Consider the following 12539-nt stretch of genomic DNA (forward strand, 5'->3'; position numbering starts at 1 on the left):
AGTCAATTTTAAGATATATTTCTCATGCAAAACCTAGCACACAACATGAGTGAATACTAATGTATTGAAGAGTTCTATGAAGGTTTTAGGGGACACAAATCATTCTCTATGACAGCACAGATCTCTCAATTGCTGATGCAATCTATTGATAAGGTTGTATTTTGAGGGGAGAGTAGTGGTAGTTTGGGACCTGTGAAGGCCAATCAACAAGAGGGTTTACTTGCCTGATTGATGTATAATACAGTTTCCACTTACACAGAGGGCAGTTCTTTGGTGTCAAACCTCGCCCTGTAGCAGAAGCTACAACTTTGCAAAGTGGTATGACAATGGTTCCTCTTTCACATTTTTTTTTGTAATCACTGATATTTTTTTGTTATATCCTGTCAGAATGGTGATGTGCGTCTTGAAAATATATGTAAACAAGTGTGCAAAGAGCCTGCCTGCTAAACTTCAGGTGACAACAAAAAAAGTAATTTCCCCTGATATGAAAGAGGATGAATTCTCTTTATACAAGAAAGGAAGAAAAAGGAAGTATCATTTTTTCAAAAAAAACAAATTGTTAGCATGTCACCTGTAATGAAAAATTAGTTTTTCCAGTCTGAAAAAGACTTTTCTTCCTTCAAAGCTTTCCTTGCTTTGAGCAAATAAACAAAGGGATTTGCCCAGTATGTTTGCAATGTATTTTGAGTTAACCAATGTTAACAGTAAAACAAGAATGTCCTTGTATGCCTAGCTGCAAAAACATCTAAGTGCTCTGATTGTTTATTGAATTTTAATACTTGAAGGATTGCTGCTGCTTTGATATTTTTGGCAGAAATAGCAACTGTGGTTAATGATCATCTGGGTTTTTATTTTTTCTAATAAAATGTCATTTATCAGCAAAGAAAGGAGAAAGGAATCTGAGAGTTATGCATACAGATGCATAAACTAAATACTGCTTCTTCTGCCAGATTGCTGCTTTTGCTTGTACATTAATGGAAAATCTGTTTCTTTAAAAATCATAAAAGTCCAACAAGTCCAAATTTTCAATCTAGATGTGAATTAAAAGCTCTTAAATCTAGGTTTTCTTCTTAGACCAAGTCCAATAGTATATACCTGAAGCCTGTAGTACCCTAAACACACACACATAGGTGTGGGTGGGTGAGTGTGTATGTATATATATATATATAAAAATATTTTCTTCAGACACATTTATATGCCTAATTCCCTTCCATTTGTAACTGGATAGGTCTTGATGAACAGAAGGAATCATAAACTTTAGATAGTAGGTAAATGCCGTCCAGTTCTGACTGGAATAATTCTGGAGAACATTTAAGTCAGAAAGTTCTTAGATAGTTTAGGATGAGATGGCAGTCAATCACAAATTTTCTCCGTAATATTGGCAGCTGGTACTTCAATTAAAGCCCTGGTTTTTTTCACCTAGCTCTAGCCCTGCTGGACTGCTATGCATTTTTTCTGTCTAGCAGTTTCAATAAAAACTCATGACCCAAACGTCCCTGTCTCTTCAGGAGTAGACATGTAATGTATCAAAAATATGCACCAGATCAAATAATTGCTTCTAGTCTAGCTTTCTCATTCACTGCAGTCATTACTGGTCATGACATTTGAATTTGCTGGCAGCCCAGGTCTCAACTACTCAATGAAAGGTGCGAGTACTCAGTGTACTTGAAAATGAAATTTCAGGATAGGGAAATCCAAAATCAGAGGCACTTTGATTAAAGTAGAACTCTTGAATATTTGGCAGCACACAAAATGAAACAGACATCTTACAAAAACGACCAGTAGATCTAGATAGAACCTGTATCTGTGTCAGAAATGGGAATTCAGTGTGCAAAACAAATTGAGTTAAATAGTGTGTTTAACTCATTACATCAACTTTTATATCTCTCATAGTTACAGTGATTCAAGGAATATATTACAGGTTTCTTGAACAAATGGAGCCTGCCCACACTAAATGAGTCAGATAAAAATCAATTACATTGTGGATTCTTAACTGTGGAAATAATCAATGTCATCATTTTTCCCTTCCTAGCAACAAAATATTGGTCCTGGTCAACCAACCTTTTTAGGTTGGTTTGTGCAAAATATTTTTAATATTTTTTATAAATTGTTTTGTGGGTCCTTTGAAAATGGCAAGCCATTTGATATCAAGGCCAAATGTTAACAGGACCTTTTTTAAACAGTGATAAGCACTCTTTAATGCAGTCATTAATTCGTGTTCATACAGAATGTCAAAGGAACAGACCTTAAGTTTTATCATATTGTGTAACGTTTTAGGCTCAGATTGCTAAATTTATTTATACTGGCATAGTCATCCTGGAACCTTTTACTCTCAGCAATGGAATAGGCAACAGAGACAGAGTGGGTTAGTATGAGGTACTACTGTAAGTTTTCAAAATTTAATAATTTGTATCCATTAGTGGTTCTGGGGAAAAGAATAGGACGGGTATCATACACCAAACCTTCTAAAATGTTACATCTGCTGGGAATGCTGTCTTGTAGGATTTCTGGGAGCTGGAAGAAGAGATTAATAGAAAACAGACTTGATACATTGTATGCATTATTTATTTTCAACATAAGTCCATACTGTCTCTAAACAAATACAATGGTGTGATCCTTTTTATATCATCAGGTTTTATTAATTTGCATTATTTCCTCTAACTTATCCCTCAAGGACTCATGCACTGAAAACAGATGTTGATAATCCTGCGTGTGTTGTTTACACCTCCAACCTTCATTGGATTCCCTGAATTCCAGATGGCAGATAGTCATTCTATTCTATGTATAAGATTAAGATGGTTTAGTTTCAAATCTGCGTATCTGTCTGTGCTTTTTAATTTTAATTCCAAGGTCTAGACCAACCCTTTTCTGTCCTTTTCACCTTTTGTATTCTTCCATTTTTGTAATTTGTTGTCTTCTTGTCGTGTGCTGAGAATAGAGAAAAATTGCCGCCTCCAACCATTGCTTTGACTGTTTTATCAATCTTTATACAAATTGCTCATCAGAGATAGTACATTTTAGAATTATTTACTTGTTTTATTAGTACTTTATCTAGGTCTCTCAAAGTGCATACGATCATACTTTAAACTGCAGTCAGAAATAAAGTAGAGTGTATGCTACTGGATTTTTCAGAACTTCCAAGTTGTCAAGAACTGTAAGGATTGGCAGCATGATCTAATGCGTACTAGAATAAGTCTTAGAAGATTTGGACTCCTCAGATCTGCACTGTTCTAATCTCAGTTGTTACTAAGCTAAACCTTATATAAGCTTTTCTTTTTCGATGCCTCCATTTCTCACTTTCTATCTATCTTATTTTCAATATACTGCATGCTCTTCTAGAATGGTATATTTTCCTCTGTATGTTCACCAACTTTTTAAAATCAGTTAAATTATTCTCAATTTATACTCTATAAATAAGACAAGACACGTGGTACTGTAAATTATTTATTCAGTGTCATATTCATGACACTTTGTATAACAAATCAAGTCCGATGACAAAATTCTGCTGCTTTATCCAGGCCTCATCTGGAATAAGTCCATGAAAATCTATAATTAAACTAACATAGATCAGTAGTAACTTTAAATGATTTAGTCATAGTAAAATGAGTTTAGCATTTGGTCCATGATCTTGGCTTCAAAACTGCATACTTCAAATTTGGCAGAGTAAAAGAAGCAGGAAAGAGCAGAAATCCCCCTCCTGCACAAACACTCCCCATCCTCAGTTCTCACGTTTATATGCAAATGTTCCTTTATTTCTGCAGATGAAAACTCTTGTGCACTCCATCTGCAAAATCACAAGTAAATGTCTTTAAATTGCAAAATAGAAATTTCCTGTGGCATCCTCATTACAGTAGATAATACCCAAGCTGATGTAATATCAGAGGATCCCATTTGAAGGGGAGGCAACATAGGCACACTGCGTACTCACCATACTCATCGCCTAGAAAGAGCTGAGCATCTCCAGGCTCCTCCGTGACCCATCCTGCAAAGATATCAAACACAGTACTGTCAACAGAATTTTGTAGAAGAGAGCCCCCTACATATGCCTAGAAAAATGAGCTGTGAAGTTAGACATCTAGATAAATCCAGATCTTAGAATCCACATCTCTGTCAGTCCTTCAGACGTGCATAACTTGACTTAAGAAAAATGGTTGCCTTTAGCAACACATCCAGACAAAGGTAATTTGGTGAGCTGATCACAAGCTCATGTCCCTGTGCGACATAACCGCAGTGTGCTGTCTTGCCAAAACAGTAATGTTATCTCTATGCTTTTTGGCCTGATCTTGATGGTATTTCACTTGCAAAATTCATCCTGAGTTTAGCTGAACTCACACAGCATTCATATGTTCTAGTGTATGACTGCTCAGCCCTCTTAAGAAGATGAGAAGAAAATGGAAAAGAAAGAGAAAAGGTCAAAAATCTCTTTGGATCATTCAGCTAACTGCTCTTATATTAGCATGAGTGGTTCCAGCATTAGACCATGTTCACCTGTTCCTATGATGGTGTTAGGATATTTGGATAGGCTGCACCTGAGAGTGAATACTGCACTTCAGTATTTACTTGCTTAATGTAACAAATGCTGCCCCATAAAGAGGGGAATTGACAAAACCTACTTAATAAAAAAGACTTCCTCCAGTGCTTTCCATCTAATGATCATCAAGCGGTTTACAAGCAGGAAATAAACCGTTTTCATTTGTGGGTAATAACACCCCCATTTTACAGATGGAAAAATCATCCAGCCATAGGAATGAATGTGTTTTAGTTGGTGATGTTAACCTTCTCTCATGCTCCGCTACAGATTTCACAAGTTTAATGAGGCACTCACCGCACCGGCTGCCACACCGCGCTGGCTGCCACACCGCGCTGGCCCATGGGCTCCCGCCTGTGTGCCCGGGACACTGCGCCTGTGGTATCCTTCTCACTGTGTCGAAGCGGGACTCTGGTGCAGGAAAGATTAAAAAAACATCACCTTGCAAGGACTACCTGTGTATTCCTGTCACTCGCCCACTGCATAACATGGTGCTGAGAAACACGGGCGGCGCGTGGGCTGCAGTGGCTGCCCGCCATGCTGCCCATGGGCAAGGCAGGGCCAGGGGTGCCCAGGCTGGGGTCACAGCAGGCCCTGGGGGCAGGGGCACGTGGTGCCTTTGCTTTTTTCACGTTACTTTTGGTTTTTTTTCCCCGAGGAGCAGTTGCTGGAAACATCTGCTTTTGTGACTGCAATTAACACCAGGAGGAAACCTGACCAGTGAACATCCTTTCAAGGCGCACAGGACGGCAGCTAATGCTTTTAGGTGACATCGGTTTACTTCAGTTGGCAGGTTAGGAAAAAGCTGAAAATTAGTAAGTATGACAAATAATAATTTCCTTAATTTTCACTTAAATTCACATAAAAGCCAGCGCACGTCTGGGGCAGGCTGCTCTGCCGCCCGCGGCCGCCATGTCTCCGCGCCGCCGCCCCCCGAACATGGCCGTGCCGGGGAGCCACCGCAGCGCCCCCGCGCCGGGCCGGGCCGGCCGCCGCCTCTCCCCCAGGGCAGCCGCCGCCGCCGGGCCCCGCCGGCCGCCCTGCCCAGGCTGACCCCCGCCGGCGGGGCCTCTCCCGCCCGCGCCCAGGCGCCGCCCCCGGCGGAGGCGGTGCCGCCCCCTCGGCGGCCTGTGGCCAGGCGGCGGCTGTCGGCGGCGGCCGCGCGGCGGGCGGGAGCCATGGCGGCGGAGGGGGACGCGTTCGGCAGAGCCCGGGGCAGGACTCTGGCCGCCTTCCGCCAAGGTACGCGCCGCGGGGCCCGCGCCGAGGCGGGAGCGCCGGGCGGAACCTCGGCATAGGGCTGCGGGTTCCGGCGGGCTCTCTTCCCCGCCGCGCAGCCGGGCGGGGGGGGCGTGCGGAGGGCAGGCCCGGGGTGCCCCCGGCGGCCGCGGGAGGAGCGCTACAGCCGGAGGGGGGGACGCGGAGGGGCAGCGGCGAGGCCCTGGGGGGAGCGCGCTGCTCGGGGAGCGGGGCGCTGGGCGTGCTGCTGCCGGTGCGGGGCCCCCTGAGCGCGGCGCCGCGGCCGCCCCACGTTGATTCTCCGCGGTCGGCGGCGGGCAGAGGCCCAGGCCCGTGGGAGCGTTGGGGCCCGGCCGCAGCGCGGGGGGCTCCGCCCCATGGGAAGGTGTCAGCGGTGCCCAACACCAGATTTCTTGCTCGTGCTGCCTAACCTGATCTCCGTAGCTTGTGAAACTGCTGGTGCCAGCACTACGTTATCATGTGTTTGTTGTACCTGTAGGGTGGCCTGACAGTAGTTTGTTGTTTATGTTACTTATAAGACAGGCAGTTGTACCATAACGAATGGAACTACCTAAGATCCCAGTTTCTTCAGGGTACTCCAGCTTCTCTCGGGACAGAGGTCAGCAGCTAGGTCCTTCCCTGGTGCTCCACCCCGCGCAGAGACAGCGCTGCAAACCCCGGGCAGGGCCCAGGTGTCAGTTGGCTCCCAGCTTCTAGACCTGCCTGCCCCAGGTGAATACGGTGAGGTGGCCACTGCCAAGCCAAAGGTGGCAGCCACCTGCTTACTGCTGGTTCTTGTCTTGTGGCTGGACCAACAGAGGAGTACGTTGACTGTCTGTGTGTATCCTGCCTGTTTGTAAAGTTGTCCAAGGATGGAGGTCCTGCGGTGTGCCAGCGTTGAGAAATCTTTTCCTGTTGCCGCACGTGGAACGTATTTCATTTCCTTGTATTTGTTTGTAAATTACAGATTGTATTGGTTTGATGAGGTGGGCAAGACTATTCGATCCCAACAATTTTGTGGTATTTTCTTGAGTTTCACTGGAAATATTTGGCTTTGCTTGTTGCCAAATAAAGAAAATTCACTGACACTGAGCATGTGAAGTATACATATACAGTTATTCTGGCAACCTATTAATTACAGATGGTGTGGTTGGTTTATAACAGAATGCCTAGCATTTGTTGAGGGGACAGATGGCAGACAAGCCATCTAGTTATATCAACTGTATAGTGAAATTGTAACAAAAGGAGTGTTCAAGGGCAGTGTAAAAATTTCTGAACAGCAGTTTTACCTAAGTACTTTTAGAAAAGTGCCTTAAACATGGAAGAAAAAGATGTGATTTGGGTATCTGTTTTCCAGGTGTTTCTTTCTCCTGAAGTGTCCTTGTTTGGTATTAAGACTTAGCAACTGGTTGTTTTAAATCTTGTTCAGGACTTTTTAGGCTATCATAGTCCAGCTGCCATTTAGGTACAGTGTTTCTTTGTTAATAATTTACTGAGCTCTTAAGAGGCTGAAGTTGAACACAACCTTTTAATAACTAAATGACCTGGTAAAAAACAACCAAGGGCTGATAAAACTGAGGCAAAGTTTCTTGCAGTTTAAGTTGAAAATCAGTTCTGTTGTTTTCCTCGGGCTTTAGGTTTTACTCCTGTTGAACAGGTAGCTACACAAAACATTTACTACTGCTGTGGCTTGGCAGACTGTTTCCTTTTAAAATTTGAAATTCACCATTGAGAGCTTAATTTCCTTTTTTTCTTACTACCCTTTCTGTAAAATCACTCCTCCACATCCTGTCTCCTAACAGTAATTTGTTTAGTCTGCTTTCACATAATGTGGAGGTTATACCTGTAACGTGCTCTAATTGAGACTTGATACGTGACAAAACAGCCCCCTCAAATTTAGGGATCTAAATTATCCGTTTAATCAGTGGAGCATAGTAGCAAATAGTGTGTAAATACCCTACTTTATTGGCAAGAGACCATTGTATGCTTTGGATTTAATGTTGTTTTTTTTTAATAAATTCCCTGTCTTTTCTACCTGTGTGAAATTGTGCTTCAGATGCCTACTACTTTTAGCAGTGTTCTAGTGAAGAAACTAAATTTTGTCATCACCACTTCTCCCAAAAAGTCGTGGGGTGTTTGGGTTTGGTTGTTGGTTTTATTGATTGGTTTTGTTTTTTTTTTTTTTTTTGGGGGGGGGGGGGTGATTGTTGTTTGGTTGGGGGGGGGAATTGTTTGGGTTTGGGGGTTTTGGTTGGTTTTGTTTTGGTTTTTGGTTGGTTTGGGGTTTTTTCTGTCCCAAGTATACTTTTTTATATTTTTTATATTTTTCTATCCCAAGTAGCATACTATGCAAAGAATTTCTGGTTTCGGTGGAGAACTTTTTTCAAATAGCTAGGCAAGTGACGGTACCATCAGCTTAACTGGTTGAGAAGTTTCTCCATTTTGAACCTGTTGGCTAATTTTAGCTGATGGTTCCAAAATCTTTATCTGAAAGAGGCGGATAACCAGCATTGCATAGTCATGTTCTCAGTTCCAGACGTCACTTTGTGTTCCTCTGTCATGCCTCCCTCACCAGTCTTTTGGAAAATCTTTTAAGTCTATTCAGTTGCTTCTCATATTTCTTATTTTGCTCAGTTCTCTATTCCTTTCGTATATCTGCTTTTTTGCCATTACTGAATGTTGAGGTGGCTCTTCTTCATATCACTTGTTAGAGCTATCGTGGTTTATATGAAGTGGGTGGTGTGTTTCCCATCTGCACTATCCTGCACTTTCTGCATTGAAGTTACCTGCTTTCTTGAACAGTCATTCATGAAGAAGTCTCTCCCCAGTTCTTCACAGCCAAGCCTTATTCTTATACTGCCAAATGGCTTAGTTTTAGCAAATTTCATTTCCTCACTGTTCAGTTACTGGGACAGATTGGTTTGAATTTGTTGAACAGTATAGGTCCTAGTACAGGTTCAGGTGGGATCTGTGTATCATGTCCATTTTCTTTTCTTCTTACCAGTTTTTTATGCATGGGAGGACTGACTTTCATATTTCAAGACAGCTTGGCTTCCTTAAAAGTCTTTGGTGAATAACTGTCAGATGCTTCTTGGAGATGGTATTAAGTAGATTTCCCTGCTCCAATGTAAAAGTTGGGATTACCTGTTCTGAAGAATCAGTGAGTGCAGTAGTTACTGTCTTTGTTACAGTTTCCATTAACTTGCCTGTCCCGATGCTAGTTTTGCAATCAGTAGTTACCAGATTGCTCAGGAAACCCTTTACAATGTAGTTGTGATACTGGCCATCTTCTTGCTCCTCTGGTGCAAGGGCAGTTTTAAGCAAGCGGTAACTCCCTGTGGTTTAGCTGGTTTTTTGAGTTCTGTGGATGCCACCTAAGCTGAGCAGCTTGTTATTCTTCATGTCTGTTTGTGAAATCATCTATTTGATTGAGAGAGATCTGATGCACTGTCTATAAGGAAGAATTCTGGCATTACATCTTCACAAGTTCCTTCACAATCAACGTGGATACAAACATTTACATTGTTTTTCTGCTCTGCCTTCATCTTCAGGTGCATCTTGCATGTCTGCAACATCTGTTAGCCTTGGTGTCCGGCACGCTACCTCTTCCTAATTCCTCTAAAAAGGGCTTTATTAGTTTTCAGATGTATGCTATTTTGAGTTGTTATCACATTTTTTACCTTGATTTCTTGGACTTTGGTATCTAACCTTCCAGTGTGTAAAATCTTTCCTGTTTTCTTTATTTGGATGCTTTAGCTTGAAGAGTGCTGTTCTGCTCTTACTAGCATCCTTATGGCTGCTGTTTATGTTGTTTAGTCGGTCTGGATACTTTTTGGTCTTTCTGAAGTTCTTAGTAAATGCTGTGCATATGGTCTGAGCCTCTGGGATAGTGTCTTTGAATAGTTTCCACGCTGTCTTCAAGGATTTTTGCACTTTTAAAAAGCATCGTAATTATATGTAATTCACCTTCCTTTGAAATTAAATACCACTGCAGTTGATTTCTTAATTTTTCTTGCTTTCACATGAGTGTTGGATCTTGGCACGTTACGATTACTGTTCTAGAGCTCTTCAACAGTCATATTTTTGAGCACTGATGAGAACTGCTTCCCAGCTAGCATATTCCATTCCCAATACTGTCTCTAGGCCTCCTATGAATTAGGGAAATTTTAACGTGGGTTTTGAGCAACTTTCTGTGACTTCACCTTGTCATTATGCAAGCCACCCCCCTTCACACCTACAGTTTTGGGCTGTAAAGTTTCTGTAATGAGTTTACATGTTGAATTTGGGTGTGGGCATAAAGGCATGACTAGAGTTTAGCATTCTGTAGCCCTCAGTACAAATAAACTGTATCTGAGGGAGCATTTCCTACCTTGATAGTTATCTAAGAAGTTTAAAAGTATATCTTTTAAAAATAGTAGCACTGCCTAATGTATTTGAGAAGCTGAATTCTGTAAGTCAGTGTTTCTACTGATATTATCTCTGTAGTTTAGGCTCACTCTACTTAATTTCTACAATAATTACTCTTCTAAAGGGTTTTATTTTCTCTCAGAAAAGTTTGATACCTGTTTTGAAAGGTTTTTTTCCCTGTGCCTTCCATAATAGGTTGCCTTGGTTGTTCAGCAGAACCCTCAGTAGTCTCTCAGGTACACGTGGAAGATGTAGCTGAAAGGAATGCGTATTTCATTAGATTGAAATTCTTTTGTATTGGACATACAGACAATAATGGTGGTATTTTTGAAGCCAGAAGTGTTGATAATTTTTTATATTAAATGAGAATTTATTAAGGATTTAGTGCAAGTCCTTTATTATTTTTCAAGTGGTTCCAGGACTGACAGGAATGAAAACAAATTCTTTTAAAGGTAAACCGCAAAATAATTGCAAGGAAAAAGTTTTAGCCTTTTGTACTGTTTATGATGTATAAATGCTGCCTTCACTTAAAAGATTCCATTTCCCTTCCCATCTATAGCTTCTTTAGAAAACCAAGGTTGTGCTTCTTGGCCAATTTTACCTAGAAGAGGAGCCAGAGGCACATTTAGAGGCAGAGACTGCTCAGGGCAGGGAACCATGTACATACTTCTGCTATTCTGTGATTTTTCAGAGAAGTGAAATTAATTCCCCTGGAAAACCCAGCATGACAATGAGGGCGTTTTTCGTATTTATTGCTGCCCATGGTATACTGAGCAAGCATTACTATGTGGCCATCAGAGGCCAGCTCACAGTGGTTTATATGAGCAATCTATATGTGTGTTTGTGATCCTTGGAGAGGCAGCAAGAAAAGGGAGGAGAAATCAGAAAAATCAAAAGGCGAAGAAATAAAAGCATGGCAAGGTATTAGCTATTGTCCTCTAGAAATGGTGAGGTTTGGCTTAAATCCCACTTAGGTCCTTGAAGTGTCTTTTTGTGCATGATCACAATACATGGCTGAGGTTTTCTCTTGTGAGTTGCTGCTGACTACTTTGGCCCTTCACGGAATTAATCCTTAGATAAAATTAGAAGCTGGCACCATTTTTCAGCCTATGCTACTAAAAATACATTGCATTGATCCTCTCTCTGTACTTTGGCATGCATGGGAGCAGAAAAAGAGTGGGAAGCTATTGAAACTGAGGCATAACAACATGTTCTGAAGTTGGACTTCTTCCGTGGCGATCAGCTGTGCAGCTCTTAAGGAGGCCTGGGAGCTAAACAGTTTTGAAAAAGGAGTTTTGTGTGGCTGAGTGTGTAAGAGGAGCTCCACAGACATTATTTGCCCTTCAGAAATGGAAACTGTATATACATCAGTTATCTGGTAAATCTACTGACTTTTGTCTGACACTTGCATTTTCTTATTGCTGTGGCTGCTAACAGCCTCTGTGCTCATAGGGACGAAGAGCCAGTTTGCAGGTGTTCTCAGCTTCACTCAATTTTGCGATGCAAGAGAGAAGGCAGAAAAAAATGTTTATTAATTGAATCCTAATCTTGTATTGCTTTACCTAGCCTGCACTTTGTATAATACAACTACATAGCTCATCTAAAGGCTTGAAAATTGAAACTCCTAGTGAGAAGGTTGTCTTTGATGTCATTCCTATAAAAGTCATTGCTAGCTGCGTTTGAAGGGAAGATAGCAACTGTACATCTTATTTAATTGAAACGTTATGGAGTAACATCTAGGACCTGGATCATGACTAGATGATCACTGCAAAAACAGCTGTTCCCCCTCCCACCACTTGTGCCCAATGCTGTTTGTTACTAACCCTCTGCCAGACTTTGGCATTCCCCTAGCATAGCAACAGAATGATTTGTCTGAGCGCTCTTCTTCTGATTCAGTGCAAAGTCCAAAAAAATGGTTCAAACAGTTTTTTGTAATGCCTGACTTAACTGCTTAAGCAGGTGAGGTTCATTTGTACAGCCGAGAGTACCTGTTCTGCTTGAAGGTGATAACAAGCAGCTGGTGAGGGAGAGAAGTAGGGTACAGAAGTTTTGTTAATAATTATCTGAATACAGTCCATTGATAAATCATTTAATTGCTAGGGTAGCGGAGGATGCTTTTACATTCTGTTTTGCAATGCTACCCTCATAACATATTGGTCTGTTGAAAGAGCACTTGCGCAGGTGAGCTGCTGGAATTAGCGGAATCGCACTAGTTGCAACACGTTAGCTGGACTGATGTTGTTATGCCTTGCACAGATAAGGAAAAAACTTGCATGACCTCTGCAGACAGATCAGTGAGGGCAATTAAGAGTTACTTCATCAATGAGCTGAGTTCAGAACAGGCTTAAGAGTTGGTGCAAGTGAA

The 12539-nt window shown here is 41.8% G+C and overlaps 1 protein-coding gene across 3 annotated transcripts in view; it reads left to right on the plus strand.

Annotated features, from left to right (window-relative positions):
- The first annotated feature begins 5199 nt into the window (after positions 1-5199).
- CPPED1 (calcineurin like phosphoesterase domain containing 1) overlaps positions 5200-12539 on the plus strand; it is a 49776-nt gene continuing 42436 nt past the window's right edge. For 2 of the 3 annotated variants that reach the window (XM_055805482.1, XM_055805483.1), the window contains exon 1: positions 5619-5770. In XM_055805482.1, coding sequence (XP_055661457.1) covers positions 5707-5770 — 64 coding nt within the window. In that variant the 5' untranslated portion in view covers positions 5619-5706. Of the gene's footprint in view, positions 5322-5618; positions 5771-12539 lie in introns of those variants that run through there. The other variant, XM_027791819.2, reaches the window with a different exon arrangement.

This window comes from Falco peregrinus, chromosome 5 (assembly GCF_023634155.1).
Source record: "Falco peregrinus isolate bFalPer1 chromosome 5, bFalPer1.pri, whole genome shotgun sequence".
Classification (NCBI taxonomy): Eukaryota; Metazoa; Chordata; class Aves; order Falconiformes; family Falconidae; genus Falco; species Falco peregrinus.